General features: G+C 40.2%; 1 protein-coding gene across 1 annotated transcript in view; it reads left to right on the top strand.

The window, feature by feature from the left end:
• ITGB6 (integrin subunit beta 6) overlaps positions 1-24,943 on the top strand; it is a 93,346-nt gene that overhangs the window by 14,868 nt on the left and 53,535 nt on the right. Inside the window, exons 5-7 of the mRNA XM_032755584.2 lie at positions 11,392-11,557; positions 12,803-12,964; positions 16,152-16,247. Of these exons, the coding sequence (XP_032611475.1) occupies positions 11,392-11,557; positions 12,803-12,964; positions 16,152-16,247 (424 nt within the window). The remainder of the gene's footprint in view (positions 1-11,391; positions 11,558-12,802; positions 12,965-16,151; positions 16,248-24,943) is intronic.

Genomic DNA, 24,943 nt, shown 5'->3' on the forward strand with positions numbered 1-24,943 from the left:
ACGATATTGATTCTTCCTATCCATGAGCATGGAATGTTTTTCCATTCGTTTTTGTCCTCTCTTATTCCTTGAGCAGTGGTTTGTAGTTCTTGAAGAGGTCCTTCACATCCGTTGTAAGTTGGATTCCTAGGTATTTTATTCTCTTTGTAGCAATTGTTAATGGGAGTTCACTCATGATTTGGCTCTCTGTTATTGGTGTATAGGAATGCTTGTGATTTTTGCACATTGATTTTGTATCCTGAGACTTTGCTGAAGTTGCTTATCAGCTTAAGGAGATTTTGGGCTAAGATGATGGGGTTTTCTAAATATACAGTCTTGTCATCTGCAAACAGAGACAATTTGACTTGCTCTCTTTCTATTTGAATATGCTTTATTTCTTTCTCTTGCCTGATTGCCCTGGCCAAAACTTCCAATACCATGTTGAATAGGAGTGGTGAGAGAGGGCATTCTTGTCTTGTGCAGGTTTTCAAAGGGAATGCTTCCAGCTTTTGCACATTCAGTATGATATTGGCTGTGGGTTTGTCATGAATAGCTCTTATTTTTTGAGATATGTTCCATCAATACCTGGTTTATTGAGAGTTTTTAGCATGAAGGGGTGTTGAATTTTGTCGAAGCCATTTTCTGCAACTATTGAGACAATCGTGTGATTTTTGTCTTTGGTTCTGTTTATGTGATGGATTACGTTTATTGATTTACGTATGTTGAACCAGCCTTGCATCACAGGGATGAAGCCAACTTTATCATGGTGGATAAGCTTTTTGATGTGTTGCTGGATTTGGTTTGCCAGTATTTTCTTGAGGATTTTTGCATCAACGTTCATCAGGGATATTGGCCTAAAATTTTCTTTTTTTTGTTGTGTCTCTGCCAGGCTTGTGTATTAGGATGATGCTGGCCTCATACAATGAGTTAGGGAGGATTCCCTCTTTTTCTATTGTTTGGAATAGTTTCAAAAGGAATGGTACCAGCTCCTCTTTGTACTTCTGGTAGAATTTGGCTGTGAATCCATCTAGTCCTGGGCATTTTTTGTTGGTAGGCTATTAATTACTATCTCAATTTCAGAACTTGGTATTAGTTGATTCAGGGATTCGACTTCTTCCTGGTTTAGTCTTGGGAGGGTGTATGTGTCCAGGAATGTATCCATTTCTTCTAGATGTTCTAGTTTATTTGCACAGAGGTGTTTATAGTATTCACTGGTGGTACTTTGTATTTCTGTGGGATCAGTGGTGATATCCTGTTTATCATTTTTTATTGTGTCTGTTTGATTCTTCTCTCTTTTCTTCTTTATTATTCTGGCTAATGGTCATCTATTTTGTTAATCTTTAAAAAAAAAAAAAAACCAGCTCCTGGATTCACTGATTTTTTTGAAGGGTTTTTTGTGTCTCTATCTCCTTCAGTTCTGCTCTAATCTTAGTTATTTCTTGTCCTCTGCTAGCTTTGGAATTTGTTTGCTCCTGCTTCTCTAGTTCTTTTAATTGTGATGTTAGGGTGTCGATGTTAGATCTTTCCCACTTTCTCCTGTGGGCATTTAGTTCTATAAATTTCTCTCTAAACACTGCTTTAGCATGTCCCAGAGATTCTATACGTTGTATCTTTGTTCTCATTGGTTTCAGAGAACTTCTTTATTTCTGCCTTCATTTCATTATTTACCCAGTAGCATGTTGTTCAGTTTCCATGTAGTTGTGTGGTTTTGAGTGAGTTTCTTAATCCTCAGTTTTAATTTGCACTATGGTATGAGAGACTGTTTGTTATGATTTCCGTTCTTTTGCTTTTGCTGAGGAGTGTTTTACTTCCAATTATGTGGTCAATTTTAGAATAAGTGCGACTTGGTGCTGAGAAGAATGTATATTCTGTTGATTTGGGGTGGACAGTTCTGTAGATATCTATTAGGTCTGCTTGGTCCTGAGCTGAGTTCAAGTCCCTAATATCCTTGTTAATTTTCTGTCTCATTGATCTGTCTAATATTGACAGTGGAGTGTGAAAGTCTCCCACTATTATTGTGTGGGAGTCTAAGTTTCTTTGTAGGTATCTAAGGACTTGCTTTATGAATCTGGGTTCTGCTGTATTGGGTGCATATATATTTAGGATAGTTAGCTCTTCTTGTTGTGTTGATCCCTTTACCATTATGTCATGCCCTTCTTTGTCTTTTTTGATCTTTGTTGGTTTAAGGTCTGTTTTATCAGAGACCAAGATTGTAACCCCTGCTTTTTTTGCTTTTCATTTGTTTGGTATATCTTCCTCCATCCCTTTATTTTGAGCCCCTGTGTGTCTTTGCACGTGACATGGGTCTCCTGAATACACACCAATGGGTCTTGACTCTTTATCCAATTTCCCAGTATGTGTCTTTTAATTGGGGCATTTAGCCCATTTACATTTAAGGTTAATATTGTTATGTGTGAATCTGATCCTGCCACTATGATTCTAGCTGGTTATTTTGCCTGTTAGTTGATGCATTTTCTTCATAGTGTCGACGGTCTTTACAATTTGGTATGTTGTCACAGTGGCTGGTACCGGTTTTTCCTTTCCATATTTAGTGCTTCCTTCAGGAGCTCTTGTAATGCAGGCCTGGTGGTGACAAAATCTCTCAGCATTTGCTTGTCTGTAAAGGATTTTATTTCTCCTTCGCTTATGAAGCTCAGTTTGGTGGGATATGAAATTCTGGGTTGAAAATTCTTTTCTTTAAGAATCTTGAATATTGGCCCCTACTCTCTTCTGGCTTGAAGGGTTTCTGCAGAGAGATATGCTGTTAGTCTGATGGGCTTCTCTTTGTGGGTAACCCAACCTTTCTCTCTGGTTGCCCTTAATATTTTTCCTTCATTTCAACCTTGGTGAATCTGATGATTATATGTCTTGGAGTTGCTCTTCTTGAGGAGTATCTTTGTGGTGTTCTCTATATTTCCTGAATTTGAATGTTGTCCTGCCTTGCTGTGTTGGGGAAGTTCTCCTGGATAATATCCTGAAGAGTGTTCTCCAACTTGGATCCATTCTCTCCGTCACTTTCAGGTACACCAATCAAACGTAGGTTTGGTTTTTTCACATAGTCCCATATTTCTTGGAGGCTTTGATTGTTCCTTTTCATTCTTTTTTCTCTAATTTTGTCTTCATGCTTTATTTCATTAAGTTGATCTTCATTCTTTAATATCCTTTCTTCCGCTTGATTGATTCAGATATTGATGCTTGTGTATGCTTCATGAAGTTCTTGTGCTGTATTTTTCAGCTACATCGGGTCATTTATGTTCTTTTCTAGACTGGTTATTCTAGTTAGCAATTCCTCTAACCTTTTCTCAAGGCTCTTAACTTCCTTGCGTTGGATTAGAACATGCCCCTTTAGTTTAGAGGAGTTTGTTATTACTCACCTCCTGAAGCCTACTTCTGTCAATTCATCAAACTCGTTCTCTGTCCAGTTTTGTTCTCTCGCTGGCGAGGAGTTGTAATCCTTTGGAGGAGAAGAAGCATTCCGGGTTTTGGAACTTTCAGCCTTTTTGCATTAGTGTTTCCTCATCTTCGTGGATTTATCTACCTTTGGTATTTGATGTTGGTAACCTTTGGATGGGGTTTTTTGTGTGGACGTCCTTTTGGTTGATATTGATGCTATTCCTTTCCGTTCATTAGTTTTCCTTCTAACAATCAGGCCCCTCTGCTGCAGGTCTGCTGAAGTTTGCTGGAGGTCCACTCCAGACCCTGTTTGCCTGGGTATCACCAGCGGAGGCTGCAGAACAGCAAAGAATGCTGCTGCCTGTTCCTTCCTCTGGAAGCTTTGGCCCAGAGGGGCACCCGCCAGATGTGAGTTGGAGCTCTCCTGTATGCGGTGTCTGTTGACCCCTGCTGGGATGTGTCTCCCAGTCAGGAGGCACGGGGGTCAGGGACCCACTTGAGGAGGCAGTCTGTCCCTTAGCACAGCTCGAGCACTGTGCTGGGAGATCCACTGCTCTCTTCAGAGCTGGCAGGCAGGGACGTTTAAGTCTGCTGAAGCTGTGCCCACAGTCGCCCCTTTCCCCAGGTGCTCTGTCCCAGGGAGATGGGAGTTTCATCTAAAAGCCCCTGACTGGGGCTACTGCCTTTCTTTCAAAGATGTCCTGCCCAAAGAGGAGGAATCTAGAGAGGCAGTCTGGCTACAGAGGCTTTGCCAAGCTGCGGTGAGCTCTGCCGAATTGGAACTTCCTTGTGGCTTTGTTTACGCTGTGAGGGGAAATTGCCTATTCAACTCTCAGTAATGGCAGATGCCCCTCCCCCTACCAAGCTTCAGTGTCCTGGGTCGACTTCAGACTGCTGTGCTGGCAGTGAGAATTTCAAGCCAGTGGATCTTAGCTTGCTGGGCTCCATGAGGGTGGGATCTGCTGAGCTAGACCACTTGGCTCCCTGGCTTCAGCCCCGCTTTGCAGGGGAATGAACGGTTCTGTCTTGCTGGAATTCCAGGCGCCACTGGGGTATAAAAAAAAACTCCAGCAGCTAGCTCGCTGTCTGCCCAAACAGCCACCCAGTTTTGTGCTTGAGACCCAGGGCCCTGGTGATATAGGCACCCGAGGGAATCTCCTGGTCTGGGGATTGTGAAGACCATGGGAAAAGCGAAGTATCTGGGCTGGAATGCACCATTCCTCATGGCACAGTCCCTCACAGCTTCCCTTGGCTAGAGGAGGGAGTTCCCTGACCACTTGTGCTTCCATGGTGAGGTGATGCCCCACCCTGCTTCGGCTCACCCTTTGTAGGCTGCACCCATTGTCTAACCAGTCCCAGTGAGATGAGCTGGGTACCTCAGTTGGAAATGCAGAAATCACCTGCCTTCTGCGTTGATCTCGCTGGGAGCTGCATATTGGAGTTGTTCCTATTTGATCATCTTACCAGCCTTCTCACTACTGCTTTCATATCATAAGTGCAAATGTCAACACAGTGAAGAAGGCAAATGACGTCTCTGAATTACTGTGAAAATAGTTTAATGTGAAGGACCTCCTGCAAGGTCTCAGGGACCCTCATGGGTCTGTGCACCACACTTTAAAACCACACCAAACCCCCACCACACAATTTACCTATATAACAAACCCACACAGGTACCTCTAAACATAAAATAAAAGTTAAATACAAATAAAAATAAAAACCACCCTTTTTCCAGGTGCAGTGGCACATGCCTATAGCCCCAGAGCTGGAGGATTGCTTAGGCCCAGGAGTTTTGAGTCCAGCCTGGGCAACATAGAGAGTGTCCAAGGCTCTATAAAAAGAAAGAAAACCCACCTCTTTAATCTAATCTTTATGTTTTCTGGAGTAGCTCATTTATTTTCATTGGATGGAGAGTCACTAAAAATTTATTTCACCCTGTTAAGAATGCTGAAGTGGTTTACATTTTTGAAAAGAATTTCTTTTGCTGTTGTCTAAGATACAGCAACACTTTGAAGGTCTTTTTTTTTTTTTTTTTTTTTTTTGAGATGGAGTTTCGCTCTTGATGCCCAGGCTAGAGTGTAATGGCACGATCTTGGCTCATTGCAACCTCCGCCTCCCAGGTTCAAGCAATTCTGCTGCCTCAGCCTCCCAAGTAGCTGGGATTACAGGCGTGTGCCACCATGCCCAGCTAATTTTTTTTCTATCTTTAGTAGAGACAGGGTTTCATCATGTTGATCTGGCTGGTCTTGAACTCCTGACCTCAAGTAATCCACCTGTCTCTGCCTCCCAAAGTGCTGGGATTACAGGCGTGAACCACCGTGCCTGGCTGAAAGATTTTTTAAACATCATTTCATGTATACTGTGGTGTTTTTTGTTTTGTTTTGAATTTACACCAATAGTGAGTTCATTGTAGTTTTGCAAAAAGGAAACTAAGCATGAAATGCTGGAATGGGCCGGGTGTGGTAGCTCACACCTGTAATCCCAGCACTTGGGAGGCCGAGGCGGGCAGATAACCTGAGGTCAAGAGTTTGAGACCAGCCTGGCCAACACGGTGAAACCCTGTCTCTACTAAAAATATCAAAAAATGATAATAATAATAATAATAATTAGCCAGACGTGGTGGTGCATGCCTGTAATCTCAGCTACTCGGGAGGCTGAGGCAGGAGAATCACTTGAGGCAGAGGTTGCCCTGAGCTGAGATGGCACCACTGCATTCCAGCCTGGGTGATAGAGTGAGACTCCATCTCAAAAAAAAAAAAAAAAAAAGAGAAAAGAAAAAAAAGAAATGCTAGAATGGATTTCCTCTATGTTCACACACATAAACATATATGAGTATATGGTATATAGTTTCTTATTGCAAAGGTAATAAGCCCATGTGAAAATACAGACAAAATAAGAAATGAAAATCATTTCTAACCTTACTCAGGAAAAGACGATATTAATGCTTTAGTATATGTGATTATAGTCTTAATTTGTAAATATTTATTTAAAATTTTAACAAAAAATTGAAGTAGTACTTCTTTATATTGTGTTTTGTAATTATTTTGCATTTTAAATGCAAATCTCTTTTTATCTAGGGACTCAAAATCAAGTAATTTGGTGAGAGGTGCCTATTTCTTTTAATTGATAGGCTAAGAAAGTAACAACAAAATATGAACATTTGTTAGAAAATGAACTCTCGCCTGTAATCCCAGCACTTTTGGAAGCCAAGGCGGGCAGATTGCTTGAGCTCAGGAGTTCGTGACCAGCTTGGGCAACATGGTGAGACTCTGTCTCTACAAAAAGTACAAACACTAGCTGGGTATGGTGGTACATACCTGTAGTCCCAGCTACTTGTGAGGCTGAGGTGGGAGAATTGCTTGACCCCGGTGGCAGAGGTTGCAGTGAGCTGAGATTGTGCCACCACAACCGCATTCCAGCCTGGGCTACAGAGGGAGACCCTGTCTCAAAAAATAAATAAATAAATAAATAAATAAATAAAAAGAGAGAGAAAGATAGAGAGAAAAGAAAATGACCTCTGATCAAAACATGGGCAATCTGCACTCAAAATTCCCTGGCATGAGCCATCTCTGACATTCTGTGTTACTTTAGCTCTCCTATCACTTGAATTTCTTTAGTGAGTTAAATTAAAATTTCATTCCACTTTCCAAAGGCACAGAGTTCTAGTAAAATCTACATAGCAGATAATTCTAACCAACGAAGATGCAAATCTCTCACAAAAATATAGGACTGCTACTTCTGTGGATCTGGAAGATGCTCAAATGTCGTTTCAGTATGGTATGAACCAGTAGCCCCAAATAATAGATTAAACAATTTCCAAGAATAGTTAGGTCCCAGGCACCATGGTGTACCTGACATGATTACATACTTTTTATCTCATATAATCGTCATGGTAACTTTGTGAAATAGATATTATGTTCATTCCCATTTTATGGAGGAGGACACTGAGGCCAATGGTGTTGAATAACTTGCCCAAAGATAGGTAAGTGGCCGGGCACAGTGGTGCACACCTGTACTCGCAGCACTTTGGGATGCCGAGGTGGGTGCATCACTTGAGGTCAGGAGCTCGAGACCAGCCTGGCCAACATGGTAAAAGCCCATCTCTACTAAAAATACAAAACTTAGCTGGGCGTGATGGCGTGAGCCTGTAATTCCAGCTACTTGGGAGGCTGAGGCAGGAGAATGGCTTGAACCTAGAGGCGGAGGTTGCAGTGAGCTGAGATCATGCCACTGCACTCGAGCCTGGGTGACAGAGTGAGACTCTATCTCCAAAACAAAAGATAGATAACTGTTCACTCTTTTTATTCTAAATCCAATGTATTTTTTCTACCACCCACAGCTACTTCAAGTGCTATAAGGGCAATTAAGAAAAATACTGCATTATTGTCATTTAGCAAGTTAAATATTTTGAAAAAAATAAGACTCCTTCCTTATATCACACTTTAAAAATGCATCTTAGATTTGAAGGTGGGAAGAAGTTTGACTGCATCAAAAGTTTTAAGACATATATCCAAAAATATCATGAACAAAATTAAAAGACAAACTACAAAGAAAAAAGTTTAATATTTTTAGGATGGTTCTTTTTTTTTTTTTTTTTTTTTGAGACAGAGTCTCGCTCTATCGCCCAGGCTGGAGTGCAGTGGCATGATCTGGGCTCACTGCAAGCTCCACCTCCTGGGTGCATGCCATTCTCCTGCCTCAGCCTCCCGAATAGCTAGGACTACAGGCACCCACCACCACGCTTGGCTAATTTTTTTGTATTTTTTTTCAGTAGAGACGGGGTTTCACCATGTTAGCCAGGATGGTCTCAATCTCCTGACCTCATGATCCGCCCGCCTCGGCCTCCCAAAGTGCTGGGATTACAGGCGTGAGCCACAGCGCCCGGCCAGGATGGTTCTTAAAACTAAATTAGAATAAGAAATGTAGCAAAGGATATCAGCTAGCAATTAACAAAAGAAGAAATACAAAATGTTAATAAGTAGAAACAAGCACTCAATCTTAGTAGTAATAAAATGAAAATTAAAACTAACAAATGCCATTTTTTGCTAATCAACTAGTATAGTTAAAAAAAAAAAAAATGATGCTATACCATACACTAATACCACAGATGGCAATGGATACAAACTTTTTTGGAAGAGTTTGCTAATATGAGTCAAAAGATAACCCAGCAATTCACAATCAAAAAATTTATTTTAAACAAGGATATGGAGTAGTTTGTAAATATGTATGTAGAAGGATCACTATATTATTTAATTACAAAAATGTTCAAAATAAATGCTCAGCAATAGAAAGATGATCAAATAAACTATGATTCATCTCACAACAATTACAATTTATGTTTTTGATTCTTTTCTTTACACTTTCATATAAAACCCCAATTTTCTTCAATGAACCTGCCTTATTATTTTAATCAGGAAAAAACATTATTCTAGAAATATCATTAGCCAAATCTATTATCTGTACTCAGGCCTGTTCTAGACTGTGTGAAGTGATTTATGTAAGAAATGACAATCATGTTTATTATGCATTAACTCTGAAAAGCTCATTGCGCTATATTCTTTGCCTATTTGATCTCATTCAAGCCTCACGACAACCCTGCTAGGTAGATACAGTCTGTGGTCAGCACTTTAGAGTTTCAATGAAACCTGATGAACAATATTAAAAATAAGAGAATAAGGTTGTCTTCTGAGAGTTAAAGTTAAACATAATAATTAGGAAAGGAAATATAAAAATTACCTGGAAGCAACAGACTGGCTCCTGGACCCAGTAGAGTAGGTATATTGATGCAGCTGAAAGGACAGAGAGGCCTAGTGGGCTAGGGCAGGACAGAGAAGGGGATGTCACAGAGGCCAGTGTGAGCCACATCCATCCAAGAGCCTCGGCCAACACACTTCCAGAGCTTCCAGTCCCTTTGGTTACAAGAGCTTTTCAAATTTATGTTAGCTGAGGAAGTGGGCCACAGTTGGGGGAGGGGTCAGATGTGACCAAGAACCTCCATTCTGGGGTGGTCGTCTTGGGACATATTGGGCTGTGCCATTCAGTGCTGGGTTCCTCCATTTCCCCTTGTTCTGAAGCTTGGGGACACATCCAAACCTCACCTGCTTTCAAGGAAAGTCTACTGATAGGAAGAAAATGATGGTACTCACAGGCACCAGCATTCTGGTCCCAGTGAGAGCATCCTTACTCAGTGTGAAGGAATCCATGATCACTCTGATCTATCTGTACACACAGTCAATTCTCATTATTCATGGTAGTCAAGTTCCGTAAACTTGCCCCAAGCAATGAATTATCGAATATTGAATCATTGCTCCCAAGGAAAATATAGGGTTAGGTTCCTGCGAGCCTCTGGCTTTCACATTTTCATCAACAAATCACTACACAAACTTATTTTATGTGTGCTTCTGTTTAAAGATGCCACATGTAATAGGTCTCATCGAATTATAAACATTGAACTCCAGACAAAGGCACTATAACTCATGCCTGAATGAAGCTTGTCTCACAGCTTGTTTTCTCCATGAGACACATTGCAGCCTTCTTGCACTTAGGAACACTAAACAGCATTTAAGCATTATGCTTGGGGGCTATTTTAAACAGTGAAACCATCCATGAAAAGCATAAAAATGAAAGAAAGGTGGCACTAAGTAGACCGTGAAAAAGACACTGGCTTAGAGTCGGAGGCCTGAAATAAGAAGGCAGAGCACCACCGTGTTTGATTCCAGTTGGGAATGTGCACATAGGGAGATGCTTTGTTTTGGGTTTTTTGTTTTGTTGTTTGTTTTGCCTGTCTACACATGTCCACGAATGACTCAGAAAACACAGCAAGTATTAATTAGAGAGTTACAAATAAATTTTAGCAACTAGGTGAATTCACAAATATAGAATCTGTGAATAATGAAGATCAACTGTATACCTCAGGCAGATGAACTTGCTGAACTGAAGCCTAACATTGAAAAATGCACCTTCTCGTGCTGACAAAGTAGGCTACTGGACCTGCAGAGCCAAGGCCCAGGCCTCACATGTGCCCATATTAAGAATCAACCAGTTCTTCCCCAGGCAGCACATCATTCCCTCACCAGGGGCTATGCCTTTTTGTCTCTTTGCACTTCTACACCAATGATTCTCAAACTTTAGCATGCATCCAGAAGGCTTAGTACAATACACGCCAGTGAGCCTACCCCCAGCATAGCTAACTCAGCAGGTCTTGGGTAGGGGTTCAGATTTTGCATTTCTAACAATTTGCCAGGTGATGCTCATGATGCTGGGCCAGGGGTCTCAGTTGGAGAACCTCTCCTCTATACGATTATCCTCATTTTAAAATCCAAAGCTCAGAAGTGTTGGGTAACTTGCCCAAAGTTTCATGCACAGCTAGAAACTTGCTTTCAAAATAAGATGTGGCTGAACTCATGATCAGCCCTTTGTGTTCTACTGTAATATCTTTGGTGCAGATTTCATTGTAACATTGTACTTTAAGTAGTGGTTTTATTTCTAGGCTGGCCTATTCAATCACAGTAGAGTTGGACTCTCAAATCAAGAATGTTGCTACAATTGTTGGGCCCTTGGCAGGCAGACCTGGGGGTACAGGAGGGAGCAGAGGAAAAAGAAGACAGGTTCCTCTCTTGTCTTGCTACAGGCTGATTCACACTTGATGACAGCCTGAGATATCAGAATACAAAGGAATTGTCATTGTATTAACTTAGTGGTGAATTTTGGTTGGGAGCCCATAGAAGGTAGTGATTACACACACACACACACTGGAGTCTGATCACCTGATTATCTGTTATCTGAGTTTGAGCCAGTGCAAGACACACAATAAGCTCTAAATAAGTGTTAGCTAATATGGTCAACATAGAAAGGGTTGGGGACGATGTCAAAAACCTTAACAGTGAAATTCATAGCTGAGTTACAGAGTCAGGCCCTTTAGAAAAACTAATCTTCATTTAAGAGAATGTTGCTAAGCTATCAAATCCATTAATTGTGTGTGGCATCATATTTCGTCAATATTTTTGCATCTTACTTTTGCAGTAGTATTCCATACTTCTGTTTACCTACATTTGGATTCAAGCACATTTTGCCATTGACAAATGATGCTGAAAGATTCAATGAAATCGTGAAGAATCAGAAAATTTCTGCTAATATTGACACACCGGAAGGTGGATTTGATGCAATTATGCAAGCTGCTGTGTGTAAGGTATGCTGAAGGGAGTGCTGTTTCACTCTGTTAACATAAAATTCATCTCTTATCAATAATTCTACTTCAAAAAGATTAGATAATTTCCTTTCCTTTGATCTCCAAATTTCTATATTTCATATTTTTCTTAAAATACACAATTTTTACCAAATGTTTAATTAAATCATGTTGAAATGGGGACTGTTCTTTATGCCTACTATTTGAATAATCTAAGAAAATTGTTGTGTTGGGAAAATTTAGTTGAAACAATAGCTATGCATGATTAATTTTCAAAGATCAAGATCAGATTAGTTTTTGGATTAATCATGATAAAAAAATCAAGGGTAGAACATTTATTTTAAAAAGTTAAAATGCTCTGAGTCAGTATATGTTCATACATATGACTACATAGCTATTGTTTTGAACCAACAAAATAAGCTTCGGAAGTTTGCTGTCTCTACAACATCACAGGAACACTGCTCCTCCTTGACTATCTGAAAAGTATCCACAAGAATGATTCCCCTGTCTTTAGGCAACAGCCCTTCATGATAAATATCAGGAAATAAACAGGGCTGAAGCTCCTAGAAGGTGGGAGGGCCAAGGAATTAGAGGAGGAAGGAAAGAGATAAGGTGGGATGGAACAGCCAGGATGTGTTTTTACCCAATTAGTTCCTGGACTAATATTAATTAAAGGGGAGGGCTTTACTAAACACCAGCAACAGACAATTTTAATTAGCAGGACCTTTGGGCCTTACTTTCACAAGCAATTCTTATCCTTGTATTAGGTTCATAATTTTTGGATGACATCATTAGAAAGAGAAATATGTGCGTAAATGTTGGGTGACATTTTAATGAAACAGGCTTACTCTGAGCCCCTTTAACATTGCATTTTGACGAGTTTGGCTTCAATTTGGATTTGGGACCATCTATGACCTCCTCTGCTCAATTTTTTTGGAGAATTGAAAGCTGGATAGTAAAAATAATTTAACTATGTAAAAGTCAAGATCAACTGCATACTGATTGTAGTGGAGCTATATTTTTCAGAAGCATAAATCATATGAAAATGTTATCCAGGAGAAAGCAAATGTCACAGAATTTCATGTTTTATTAAAAACATTAATATTATCAATTCACAATAGATAAAAAGGCTAAAATAGACTAGCAATATTATTTTTATAACCTAAATGGGTCCAAGCATAATTGATCCACACTCAATAAATGCCTGCCTCCCTCCAATATCACACAAGTGTTTCTTTCTCACTGTAGGAAAAAATTGGCTGGCGGAATGACTCCCTCCACCTCCTGGTCTTTGTGAGTGATGCTGATTCTCATTTTGGAATGGACAGCAAACTAGCAGGCATTGTCATTCCTAATGACGGGCTCTGTCACTTGGACAGCAAGAATGAATACTCCATGTCAACTGTCTTGGTGTGTAACCTGCACTCTGTACTGTTTTCAGGGCTATAAGTAGGAGAACGAAGCAACAACTGGTGTAATACATGTGAAATAACACACGCTTGGTGAAAGCAGTGCACATTTTCTAATTTGGGATTAACAAGTTGCCCCAGCTCAATTCTCACCATCCTTAGAGGTTCCCACTGGAGCATAGGTGGACGGTGGGACATGTGGGAAGTTGGATCTGCTATGAATCCCATGATCCCAGAACCTCCTCAACTTCTCAAAAAGCCTGGTGCTGGTGAAGCAATACAGGCAGCTCATTCTGTTCTCAGCCACAGCCTCAGAAAGGAGGGACCCAGACCAGAACAGTAACCACATAGGATTTGCAGTGAATGATGGTCCTTGAATCAGGCCATGCTTTCATGTTCCATGGGTAACAACTAGTCAGGTATGGCTTGGTTGGTGCTTATTAACCTTTGGCTTATTTTTTGTCATTTATAAAATGCTAGTGACATTCAAAGAAAACAGCTGACTTTTGTAAAACCAGGAAAAAATTTCAGAGCTCTTTGGACATGCATGATCTCCTCAATAGACCCCTATGTATCCAACTGCTTTTCCTGAACAGACCATGAGGCTGCCATGCTTGTGCACATGTCATTCCCTCTGCCTGGAATATCCTTCCCTCCTAGCCTGCTGAGAAACTCTTCATTATCCTTGAAAAGCCAGCTCAGTCATTACTGCCCCCAGAGAGCCTTCTTTGACCTCTGCCAGGCTCTGAAGCAATTGTCTTTCCCTTCAGTTGCATATGCAGATGTGTTCTTGTGCGTCTCTATGTAGAAATATGTTTTCTTACATCTGTCTGTCTTTCTTGCACAATCCTCAGGTCCAGGCCTGGTTTATTATCTCTGTTTCCTGATAGCATAGTGCCTATAACACAGTGGGTGCCAACTAATGTATGAAATAGAGGCTGGGCGCGTTGGCTCACGCCTGTAATCCCAGCACTTTGGGAGGCCAAGGTGGTGGATCACGAGGTCAGGAGATGGAGACTATCCTGGATAACACGGTGAAACCCCGTCTCTACTAAAAATACAAAAAATTAGCCAGGCGTGGTGGTGGGCACCTGTAGTCCCAGCTACTCGGGAGGCTGAGGCAGGCGAATGGCATGAACCCGGCAGGCGGAGCTTGCAGTGAGCCCAGATGGCACCACTGCACTCTAGCCTGGGCGATGGAGTGAGACTCCGTCTCCAAAAAACACTTGGGGAAATATGGTACAGAGAATTTAAGTGACTTCTTAAAACAATGCTGTGGAGATGTAGGTGGGGGAGAAAGAAAGAGGGAGGGGATGCAGGGGGAGAGAAAGAGGGAGACAGGAACCTAGAATTCTAATGTCAATTGGAAAACTATTCTCTAAAAACTCTTAACAGTTCATTACTCACTACTATTCCTTGACCTAAATTTCTAAATTTCAACGTGAATGTTTTCCCCAAACATTTGATCGGTAGTATTCCCCAAATGTGTATATTCTTTAATCACATACTCTGCCTTTTCATATTACAGTATCAGTGAGGATAGCCACATGTTGTCTTTTAGTCAGTGAGGGGCAAGAAACTGGAAAATTAATCCCCTTTTCATCACCCTTTTCTTGCAACTTTTCAAAAGCTCCAGAAAAAGCTCCATTTTGAATGAGGCAAGATCATAAAAGCTAACACTATCTATTGCCTAATATGAACTTCTCAGCTAATAAATGTTCAAGTCGTTCTTTCTGAATAAGTTGCAACAAATCCACAGAAGCCAGAGACCATATCTATGCCTGCCTGCAACCTAGCCCCTGGGTCCTCTGAGCACTTCCTGTGTACTCAAAACTCGGGCCAGATTCCTCAGGCCAAAAAATAATACAAGGTGGTTCCTGGCCTTGAACTTACAATATGGTTGTGGGAATTAAACCAACAGATCTGATTCAAATAGAAAACCAGCTTCGCTCACCTATGAAGGACTATGTGGTGTGATCCTGGCTACACAGGCACAGCAGCTAAGGAGTGTGGGAACACGTGGAGATAAGGACGGACTGGCACTGGAGGGATTTAGGCATCAGCGTAAAGGATTTTTACACAGTTGAAAGCAGAGTAAATGGATACTATTTGGTATCTCTATTAATAAAAATCCAAATGTGATGGAAATCACATATGACACAGCCATTTGCAGTTGGGTAATTTACTGCAGTATTTTAGGCAAAACTACACTTTTCTCTCAACTTGAACCTTGTACCTAAAGAAGGCTTTAGATGAAAATACTCCAGTAGTACTGAGAATATGTGAATATTCCATGTTAGTGTACAGGAGAGCTTATTTATCAGTGTTCCTCCCTTTGGCTGACTTCTGTCATAATTAACATATTTTAAATTTAATTGTTAGCATGCTAGTACCTCACTTGAGTTTCCTCTGTACATTATTCACATTTAGATTCATATAATGGGCAAATGTCACATAATGTTTTCCAAACTTGAAAAGTAAAGTCCATATTCCAATTTAAAAATTAAGCTTCTTTTATTTTTTATAAAGTACTCATATCACTTGGGAACGAATATGCCAATGGAACAGAAGTACCATGTAGTTTTCAATTGTCCTGTAAAAATATTGCAGGACAAATATTGCATGGAATCCCCATGCAACCAACTTGTGATATTAAAACGGCAGTGAAACCAAACCCAAGGATTAGTATGGGAATGTCATAGTATGTCATACGTCAGCAACCCTCATTCCACCTCATCCAATTCCAATAGGAGTTTCAGAGCTACAAGAGTCACCTCAGTCATGTATATCATAGGCCAACAGCCCCTCCCTCAACTGTAGCATTCCTAGCCTGCTGGTAAGTGTCACTTAGAAAGAGAAGAAATGTTTCTCTACCCTTGAAAATATGACACACTGTTAGTCTTTAAATAAATTTCAAATGGTCTTCTTAGAAGTGGCAGAGCATGATACACCACATCAACAGGAACTGACTCTTAGGACTTGATTGGATTTATAAGATTTAGAAAAAGATTATTAAACCAACTAAGTGAATAATGCTAATTGTGTATTTGTTTACCCAGAGTGATAGAGCTATAATGCCTGTGAGCATTGAAATGCCAAACTCAGAAAGATATCTTTGAAATAAATATTCCTTTCTTTATTTACATTATTTTATTGAGATGATGCAAAATTATATATGTTAATTTTAGGAATATCCAACAATTGGACAACTCATTGATAAACTGGTACAAAACAACGTGTTATTGATCTTCGCTGTAACCCAAGAACAAGTTCATTTATATGAGGTAAGCAAAAATAACTTGGGAAATTCCTTCAAGGATATTATGTGACATGAAACTAACATTAACTCTGTGAGTTTAACACATGGGAAGGCCATTAGATAATCATTAACACATACCAAATGTGCTGGGCGCTTGGCTAAGTGGACTCATTTACTGCTTGCAATTTGAATTGTAAACACCTAGGTGGAGTAGGGCATGGGGAGCAGATAAGGTGGGATGAGAAAGACTGAGTCAAGGAAATGAAACAGATATGCTGGAGGAGAGTATCAACAAATATAGGACCACCTACCTAAAAGAAAATTTATTATCTGTCCCCTTGAATTATTTCATCTAATGAGGGAGTTAACAGAGAACAGAGAAAATCTTAAGGGTGGGAGAAGACTTGACTTCACCTTCTTTGGCATTTGCAAATTAGATACTTAGAAAAGACACACCCAGAGACACAAGCTATTGAGAAGTGGAAAGTTAAAGGAAAAAAACTTGTTATATGGGGCCAAAAAACAATTTATCCCTTAAACCAGCTGGATTTGCAGCTCAAGTGTTTGAATGGAAGCACCAACTGCAAAAAGGGAATGGTTTCATTAGATGAAGTGCTGTCACCAAACCACTGTGCAAACTGCAAAAAAATACGATATATGCACATACAAAAGATTTCTGTGTTTTTTCCCAGCCTAGGAAAAAAAATATGTCAAAATGCCCTGAATTGATTTACTCCTAATCTGCAGTTTTACAGAGAAGTAAGGAGTCTTTAGCAGGGGCCCTAAAAATAATGCAGAGAAATTAAATAGTCTGTGCCTTCTATGCAGAAGCATCAAATGCTCCTAAATACAGAGTTTGATCTCTCATTCCTTTTGAAAGGACCTCTTAACTTACTTGGTGACTTCACAGGGCTTCTGAAGCTCTAAGATTATGTCACAGAAGGCTTTGATTAAATGCCACTCACTACTAAGGACGGTACAGTCCCATGAACTTGCATCAGGTTCTGTAGAAAGGGTCCAGCAGGAGATGCTATCTTGCATTTTGAATGAGAGGAGGGTATTGTACTCCCAGGTGAGATTGCCTTCTGCTGCAAACCAAGGAAGTTCCTTGCAATCAAGCTCCATACTTGAAACCTTTGTTCTACGCAGAGACCATGTGGATTCACCTGATCTGGGCATTTTCTTCAGGCTTTTTAGTATGTGATATTTGTTTCCAGTGGTTTTAAGTAGTAGAGTTGCAGTTGAGACTTTTTTTTAAATACCCCCAAATACAACAGTGAGTCTATTCTGCCTTTGATCCTTAAGGCTAGTGTGAGAGAACCCTGGGGGTCACAATACCTTCTCCACAGCAAGGCTCCAGTTTAGAAGTGGGAGGAGGAGTTGCACAGAACTTTTCTTCAAAGGGGAGTCTGGGGAATGCGATTGATGATCCTGAACATAGACTACCATAACTCTCTTTGGTAATAGTCTTTAAGACTCACAACTCATTTATACATCTCCCCAAAACCACTATTAAAAAGACAGAGGCAGATGAAAAATAACTACATGGCAAAACAGAGTCTGTCGGATTTAAGCTAGTTGCATCCATGATTCCCCCGTTGCAAGGGAAATGATCATTTCCGAGGAAAATGCCAGATTAGAGTCTGCCTCTAATGTAACAGCAGGACATCGATTTTGCCTGTCTTCTAATCTCATTATGAGGCGAATTATGTTCTGTCATGATCTGTGGTCTTTAACATCCAGCCTTCACTAAATTCAAAGGGACGTTTTCAGGGGGTCATACGAAAGTCCAGGTCAGCCACCCACTCTATGACTCTGACCGTTTCATTGTTTTATTTTTATTTTGATGGGCTCATCATTCCATCTGCAATAGTGGGGGCAGGCAGCAGCCTGGCCTAAAGATAATAACAGCAACAATGCACATCCTTGAAGCCTTCACGCAGCATGAAAATGCTGATCTTCCATTTTATTGATAATGAAAACTGAAAACGGTCCACTAATGGCTTGTGTTGCCTTTTAATTCACATTTTTTAGAAGGAGCCCTGTGTGTGCAGGAGTCCTGTGCAATTTGATGTTTGGATAACTGTGATATAAGGAACGTAGCTACTGAAGAATCACTGAAAAATAAAACCAGTGATAGAATAAATAAAGAAATTCAGTGGTTAGATCTCATGAAAATTCCAGAAGGAAAATTATTTGCCCGAGTTATACGTTAAGCATAGTTACCTGCCTGCACAGGCCGCACAGGTTTAGGTTCAACGAAGGCACTGTCTGCAGCAAATAAAATCTATGTTGCCCGCTCATGGAATGCAGGAAAAATGACTGGTTTTTTTAGTAATTGTGGTAGAATGCTTTGGACCGCCCAGGTGTGTAGTGTGCCTGTACATTGTTGTAACAGAGATGAACAGTGAAAAGGATAAAGTAAGCAGTTTTGCCTTCAGCTCAGTATGACTGTAGTGTGCACCCCAGACTCCAGCCAACAGAATATTTTTGAACAAACTTATTATTATGAATAGTTTCCTGTTTGTCCAATTATAGGGTTCGAAAGATAATGATGATAATAGACTGAGCAGTGGGTAGTATATTACATTCTAGTGCTAACTATCATTTTGAATCAGGATTCAATTACCCAAGTTTAAAAAAAAAGTTTTTATATTTCCTCTGTAGTTTTAAAATGTTTACTGTTAATTTACATTAAGATAGTATCAGGCCACTAAACCTCAACTGTCTTATCTGAATAGTTTCTCTTTCCTAGTGAACTATTGAGATAAAAAGCAATTAAATCAATATTCTTTATGACATTGTCGAATCATATTATTAATCACTGTGGGCTATTTCCAAGGCTTTAAAATATCCTATAGCTATTCACAATGTCTACATCTGGCTTGAAAAGATGACTTTAGTGAAGTTAATAGTAATGATTATTATATGACCTGGTATTTGTGATGTAATGCTGAAACACAGCAATTGGAAAGTAAACAAGAAGTATACTGGTACTTCCAGTTTACTCACTAACTTCTATGACCACTGATCAATATCTCTTGGCTATTAGCACAAAGCAATGTTTCTAAAGCATGAGAGAAGGGGAGTACAAGCAGGTTTTTATGCAGCCAAAGGGACCTTTCTTCTGGAGACAAAAAACCCTCAATCATTAGCTCTTTGAGGAGAATAACAGGCCTTACTCATCTGTTTAGGCCAATTCTCGAAGCGCAGTAGATTCTCAGTAGATATTTTTCAAATGATTTAAAAATTGCAATAACTGCACTTCATCTTTTCTAAAATTGGGTCAAAAGAAAGACTTGGAGTTTTGTGTGACAAGCACTTGTTAAGATTGAGGATGCCCACATACACAGAGCAAGCGGGGGCACCTGACCATTGCCAGGACCTTCTGCAGCCCTGGCTGTCCCTTCTTCCATCCCTCCCACATTGGATGCAGATGGCAATGGAAGAAAGAACACTCTGCCATCAGTCTCAGGATCAACATGTTGGAGAAGCTCCACAGCCTTCTAGCAGGTGGTAAAAGGAACACCCTGAGCAAGTACCCACCTGATGGCCATTAGATCTATAAACAAACATAAACAGCAGCTGCATATGCTATGAGCCTGATGTCCTTGTGTGGCTTGTGGAAATTATCCACCATACGTAAGTTTCCATTTTTCAGGAATCAATAACCTGGCTGTTATTTTACCTCTTCTTTCTTCTACTTGGTTCTTTTGAACTTTTCATTGCAGCAAGGGAGGAAAAGAGGCAGAGAAAATAGAGGGAGAAAATAAAAATTGGACCCCTTTGCTATCTGTTAGCCTGTTCTATTATTGTTTTGTTTTACAATGTTCCTGTTGGAAAAGATCAAAACAATTTTGCTCCAGTGGAAATCTCTTTATCTCTCTGGCCTCAGTTTTTAGAAAATAAAAAAGACTGGGTGGGAAGACTTCAGCCTCAACAGTCAGTGACCTTGATTCTGGAGGAGGGAAATTACCATGAATTCCAATGACCTCCACACAAATAACAAAGTTTAGTAAGCTGTAATGTAGCTAATTTTAGGGCATAGTCTAGATATTCCTTATCCTATCAATCTCATTCTGTAGTGGAGTATTCCAAACTTGTGATTTTAGTAAAAATAAAATCATCTAGGAGTAAGACGACAACTTCTGGATTGTGAGACATCTCCATGGAGGTAATAAATTGCTCTTTATTTAAGTATAATGGAAAGTATTTTCATTTCTCCTTAATTGATAGTATCTGGGAACAAAGACTGAGGAGGGCCAGCTGCCTACACTTTCCTCATTAATAAAAACATCCCTTAGAGAGGGAGGATTTGGAAATAAACTTTATGTCCTCAGATTATCAGTCAGAGTTGTTGGGAGTATTTTCCAATCCTAACCATGAAAAATCATCAGTTACTCCTTAGATCACACATAGTACTTTTCTTCTAAAGAACTCAAAGCCTCATAATTGAGAAAGTAAACACAAGAAAGAAAAAGGTACAGGTTTAAAGCAGGACCTTAATGAGATGACTGATTAGGCCAATACTTGCAGAAATATAAAATGGGATTTTTTTTTCTTAAGAGTCTCACTCTGTTGCCCAGGCTGGAGTGCAGTGGCATGATCTCAGCTCACTGCACCCTCCGCCTCCCAGGTTCAAGTGATTCTTGTGCCTCAGCCTCCTGAGTAACTAGGATTACAGATGTGCGCCACCATGGCCAGCTAATTTTTGTATTTTTAGTAGAGACAGGGTTTCGCCATGTTAGTTAGCCAAACTGATCTCAAACTCCTGGCCTCATGTGAACTGCCTACCTTGGCCTCCCAAAGTGCTGGGATTACAGGTGTGAGCCACTGTGCCCAGCCTAAAACGGGATTTCAATAATGCAAGATCTAAATGCTTTGAGATTTACAGATTTACAACACACAGGATATCTAGCATATCATTGAAACTAAGATACTATGGACTGCATAGTCATTCATTCCTTCATTTCTCAAACATACCATGAGTACCTCCCATGAACTAGGCCAAAGTTTGTGACTATAGAGGAGAATAAGACGTACTGCCTACCTTAAGAACTCTCAGAGAACATCAGCAGACTTGTAAACTAGTATTTTGCCTATAAAAACAGAATGAGGGCCTTTTAGAGTTGTGTTCTGGAAAGAGACTCCAGCTGAGGGGTCAGAGTTTTCATGTCTGTCAATGTTTTTACTTTTCTATTCACCGTCTTTCTTATAAGGAGCAGCAAATTAATCGGCAATCCTAAAACTGCTTTTGATGCTAACAATATCATGGTGTTGGACCAAGCCCTTCACTTTATAGGGGTGAGGGCTGGCGATGATATGCAACTATGACTATGAAAATAATAGTGTAATAGGGAACGTTTGTCGAGAGCTTATTAGGTGGCAGCCTGGGAGTTCAGGATTTTGCACTCATTTTATCATGTAAACTCCCTCTTATGCAAATTGCATGTAAGAGCCAAGATTTGAACCCAGATAATCTGAATCTACTGTCTCAATCACTGAGATAACTCACAATTGAACCTGGGCTGCTGTAGCGAAAAAGCAGACCTCTAGACCACCAGAGACACAGATTTTAAAATGCAGTAATCACCTATTTTTTTTTTTTTTTTTTGAGAGAGAGTCTCCTTCTGTTGCCCAGGCTGAAGTGCAGTGGCACAGTCTCAGCTCTCTGCAACCTCTGCCTCCTAGATTCAAGAGATTCTCCGGCCTCAGCCTCCTGAGTAGCTGGGATTACAGGCGTGTGCCACCACGCCCAGCTAATTTGCATGTTTTTAGTAGAGACGGAGTTTCACCATGTTGGCCAGGCTGGTCTCGAACTCCTGATCTCAAATGATCCACCCACCTCGACCTCCTAAAATGCTGGAATTACGGGTGTGAGCCACTGCTCCTGGTTAAGTAACCAACTTTAAAAAGCACAGAACTCAAGGGTGGAGCAGAGCTGCCTGACAGCTAAACCAATAGATGAATTCCCTGTAAATTGCACAGTGCTTTAAGATCAGGAAATACTTCATCTAGGGTTCTTCCCTATTGCTGTTAATTTGGATGAACAGAGCAATTTAAAGATGCATAGACTTGAAAAAAGAGAGACACTTGGATTCTGCCCTGTGGGTTGTTTAAGCTCTGGATGGTAAGAACAGGCCACACAGCTAGGGAACACTATGCATTGGGTCAACACATCTAAAACAGCTACTATCTATGGTAATCACAATCTACGGTTCCAATCAAAGTGAGAAATTGGGGGCACGTGGTCTGACCAAGACTATAGGTTTATGATGAGCATATGGTTCAAGCATATGGAAAAATAGAGTAATATAATTAACACCCGGCCGGGCACAGTGGCTCACGCCTGTAGCCAGCACTTTGGGGGCCGAGGTGGGTGGATCACCTGAGGTCAGGAGTTCAAGAGCAGCCTGGCCAACATGGCGAAACCCTGTCTCTACTAAAAATACAAAAAATTAGCAGGTTGTGGTGGCATGCAACTGTAATCCCAGCTACTCGGGAGGCTGAGGCAGGAGAATCACTTGAACCTGGGAGGCGGAGGTTGCAGTGAGCCGAGATCGCACCATTGCACTCTAGCCCGGGCGACAAGAGTGAAACTCCATCTCAAAATATAATAATAATAATAATAATAATAATAATAAATAAACACCCACATACTTATTGCCAGTTTTCTCACATTTTAACATTTTGCTACCATATTTGCTTTGGATTTTTTAAACAAATGAAACATCCCAGATCTAGTTGCATGCTGTGTAACTGCCCAACTCTGGTCTAGTTCCCCTCTCCTTCTACAGAGGTAACCAGTATCCTGAACTCAGTGTTTGTCAGTCTCACATTTGTTTTTTGTGCTATTAAAAATATGTGTGTGTGTGTATATATATATATTTACATCCATAACTAATTATGTAGTTTTGGCTTATAAGCTTAATTTCATGCTGTACATATTATTTTTACCATTTGCTTTTTGACTCAATGTTATATATTTGGGGTTTTTTTATTATGTTTTCTTATTATGGTAAGATACATATAACATAAACTTTACATTTTAGCCATTTTTAAGTGTTAGTTCTGTGGCATTAAGCACTTGAAGCACTCTGCCATTTATAGAGAATTTATCTATTGGTTCATCTGCCAGGTATTAAAACATTGTTAAGCTCAATGCTCTGTTTTTGAGGCTTGTCCATGGAGATACATATAGCTATAGTTTACACCACCCCACTGCTATGCATGCTCCATTCACAGTATTATGGGCAATGTGTTCATTCTGCAAGTGAGGGCGTCAGGTCACTTCCAGTTGTGCAGCATTACATATGTTGCAGCCATGCACATCTTTGCACACATATGCTCTATTGAGAAGTGAAATCCCTGGGTCACAAGGGAATGGCATCTGTAATTTTACTGAGTTTGTCCAAGTTGCTTTCCAAAGTAGCTGTATCAGTTACTCTCCCACCAGTAGTGTAGTGTGGAAGTATGGCCAAAACAAAACAAAACTTTAAATTATTCTTTTTCTGATTATAAAACTAGTATATACTATTTGCAAAAAGGAAAGTGAGGAAGAATACAGAAAACCCAAAGAAGAAAACAAAGATCATTCATAAACTCACCACTCAGACATAGCTAACATTGTTGACATTTTAGAATAAGTTTTTCTGGCCGGGCATGATGGTTCATGCCTGTGATCCTAGTACTTTAGAAGGCAGAGGTGGGTGGTTCACCTGAGGTCAGGAGTTCAAGAACAGCCTAGCCAAAATGGTGAAATCCCGTCTCTCCTAAAAATACAAAAATTAGCCAAGTGTGGTGGCATGTGCCTGCAGTCCCAGCTACTTGGGAGGCTGAAGCAGGAGAATCTCTTGAACCTGGGAGGCAGAGGTTGCAGTGAGTCGAGATCATGCCTTAATTGTACAATTAAGTATGTTCAAACTTTTTGAATGTTTATACATGTATAGTCTTATAAAGGCATACAAATTAAATTGCATGTAGTTATACATCAAAATTTTTATTGATGAGAGTAACTATATGAAATCAAGATCATCCTACAAAATTCTGAGCCTATAGTTGCCATAGTTATAGGTGTCTACTTTAAAATAAAAGCAAACTTGTACTTTCCCACCAGCAGCCCAAAACCTGCTCAAGTACTGCCTTTTTACCCGGGTTACTTTTACATATTCACATAATACTTAGTTACTTTTTTATATTAATAGGACCAACAAATTATTTCCAGTATTCATTTTCTTATGCCTGAAATTGCCCCTTTGGTGAAGACTTTGACATCTGTGAACAAAACTCCTCTCTGAGCTGCTAACTGCTCAAAGCTGTGTAATTACCCTTCTCCGCTTTCTCTGGGTGTCACAGCACAAGGGCACTCCTGCATAATTCAGTTACCCATGTATCCCCTAAAGCCTTTCCTATGGTTGCAGTTGGCCACTCTGTGTGGTGTCTGTGAGGCTGGCCCAGACTGTAAGTTTGAAGGGAGCTCACCCAGCTCGTATCACTATGCAGGAGTCTAACAGCAACCAAGCATTTTCCACATGGCATAGCCTTTGAAACAATCACATATGGCGTCAAGGCAGAAAAGGACAAGTGAAACTGACAACCTCCAGGACATAAGAAGAGTTTAAGAGTATTTTCTATTTTCATTTTATGCCTGATTATCCAGAAAAGCCCCAAATATCCTACCAAGGGACTAGTATTAATGATAACATAGTTTAACATTTTATT

Source organism: Hylobates moloch, unplaced genomic scaffold (genome assembly GCF_009828535.3).
Source record: "Hylobates moloch isolate HMO894 unplaced genomic scaffold, HMol_V3 SCAFFOLD_1, whole genome shotgun sequence".
Lineage (NCBI taxonomy): Eukaryota > Metazoa > Chordata > Mammalia > Primates > Hylobatidae > Hylobates > Hylobates moloch.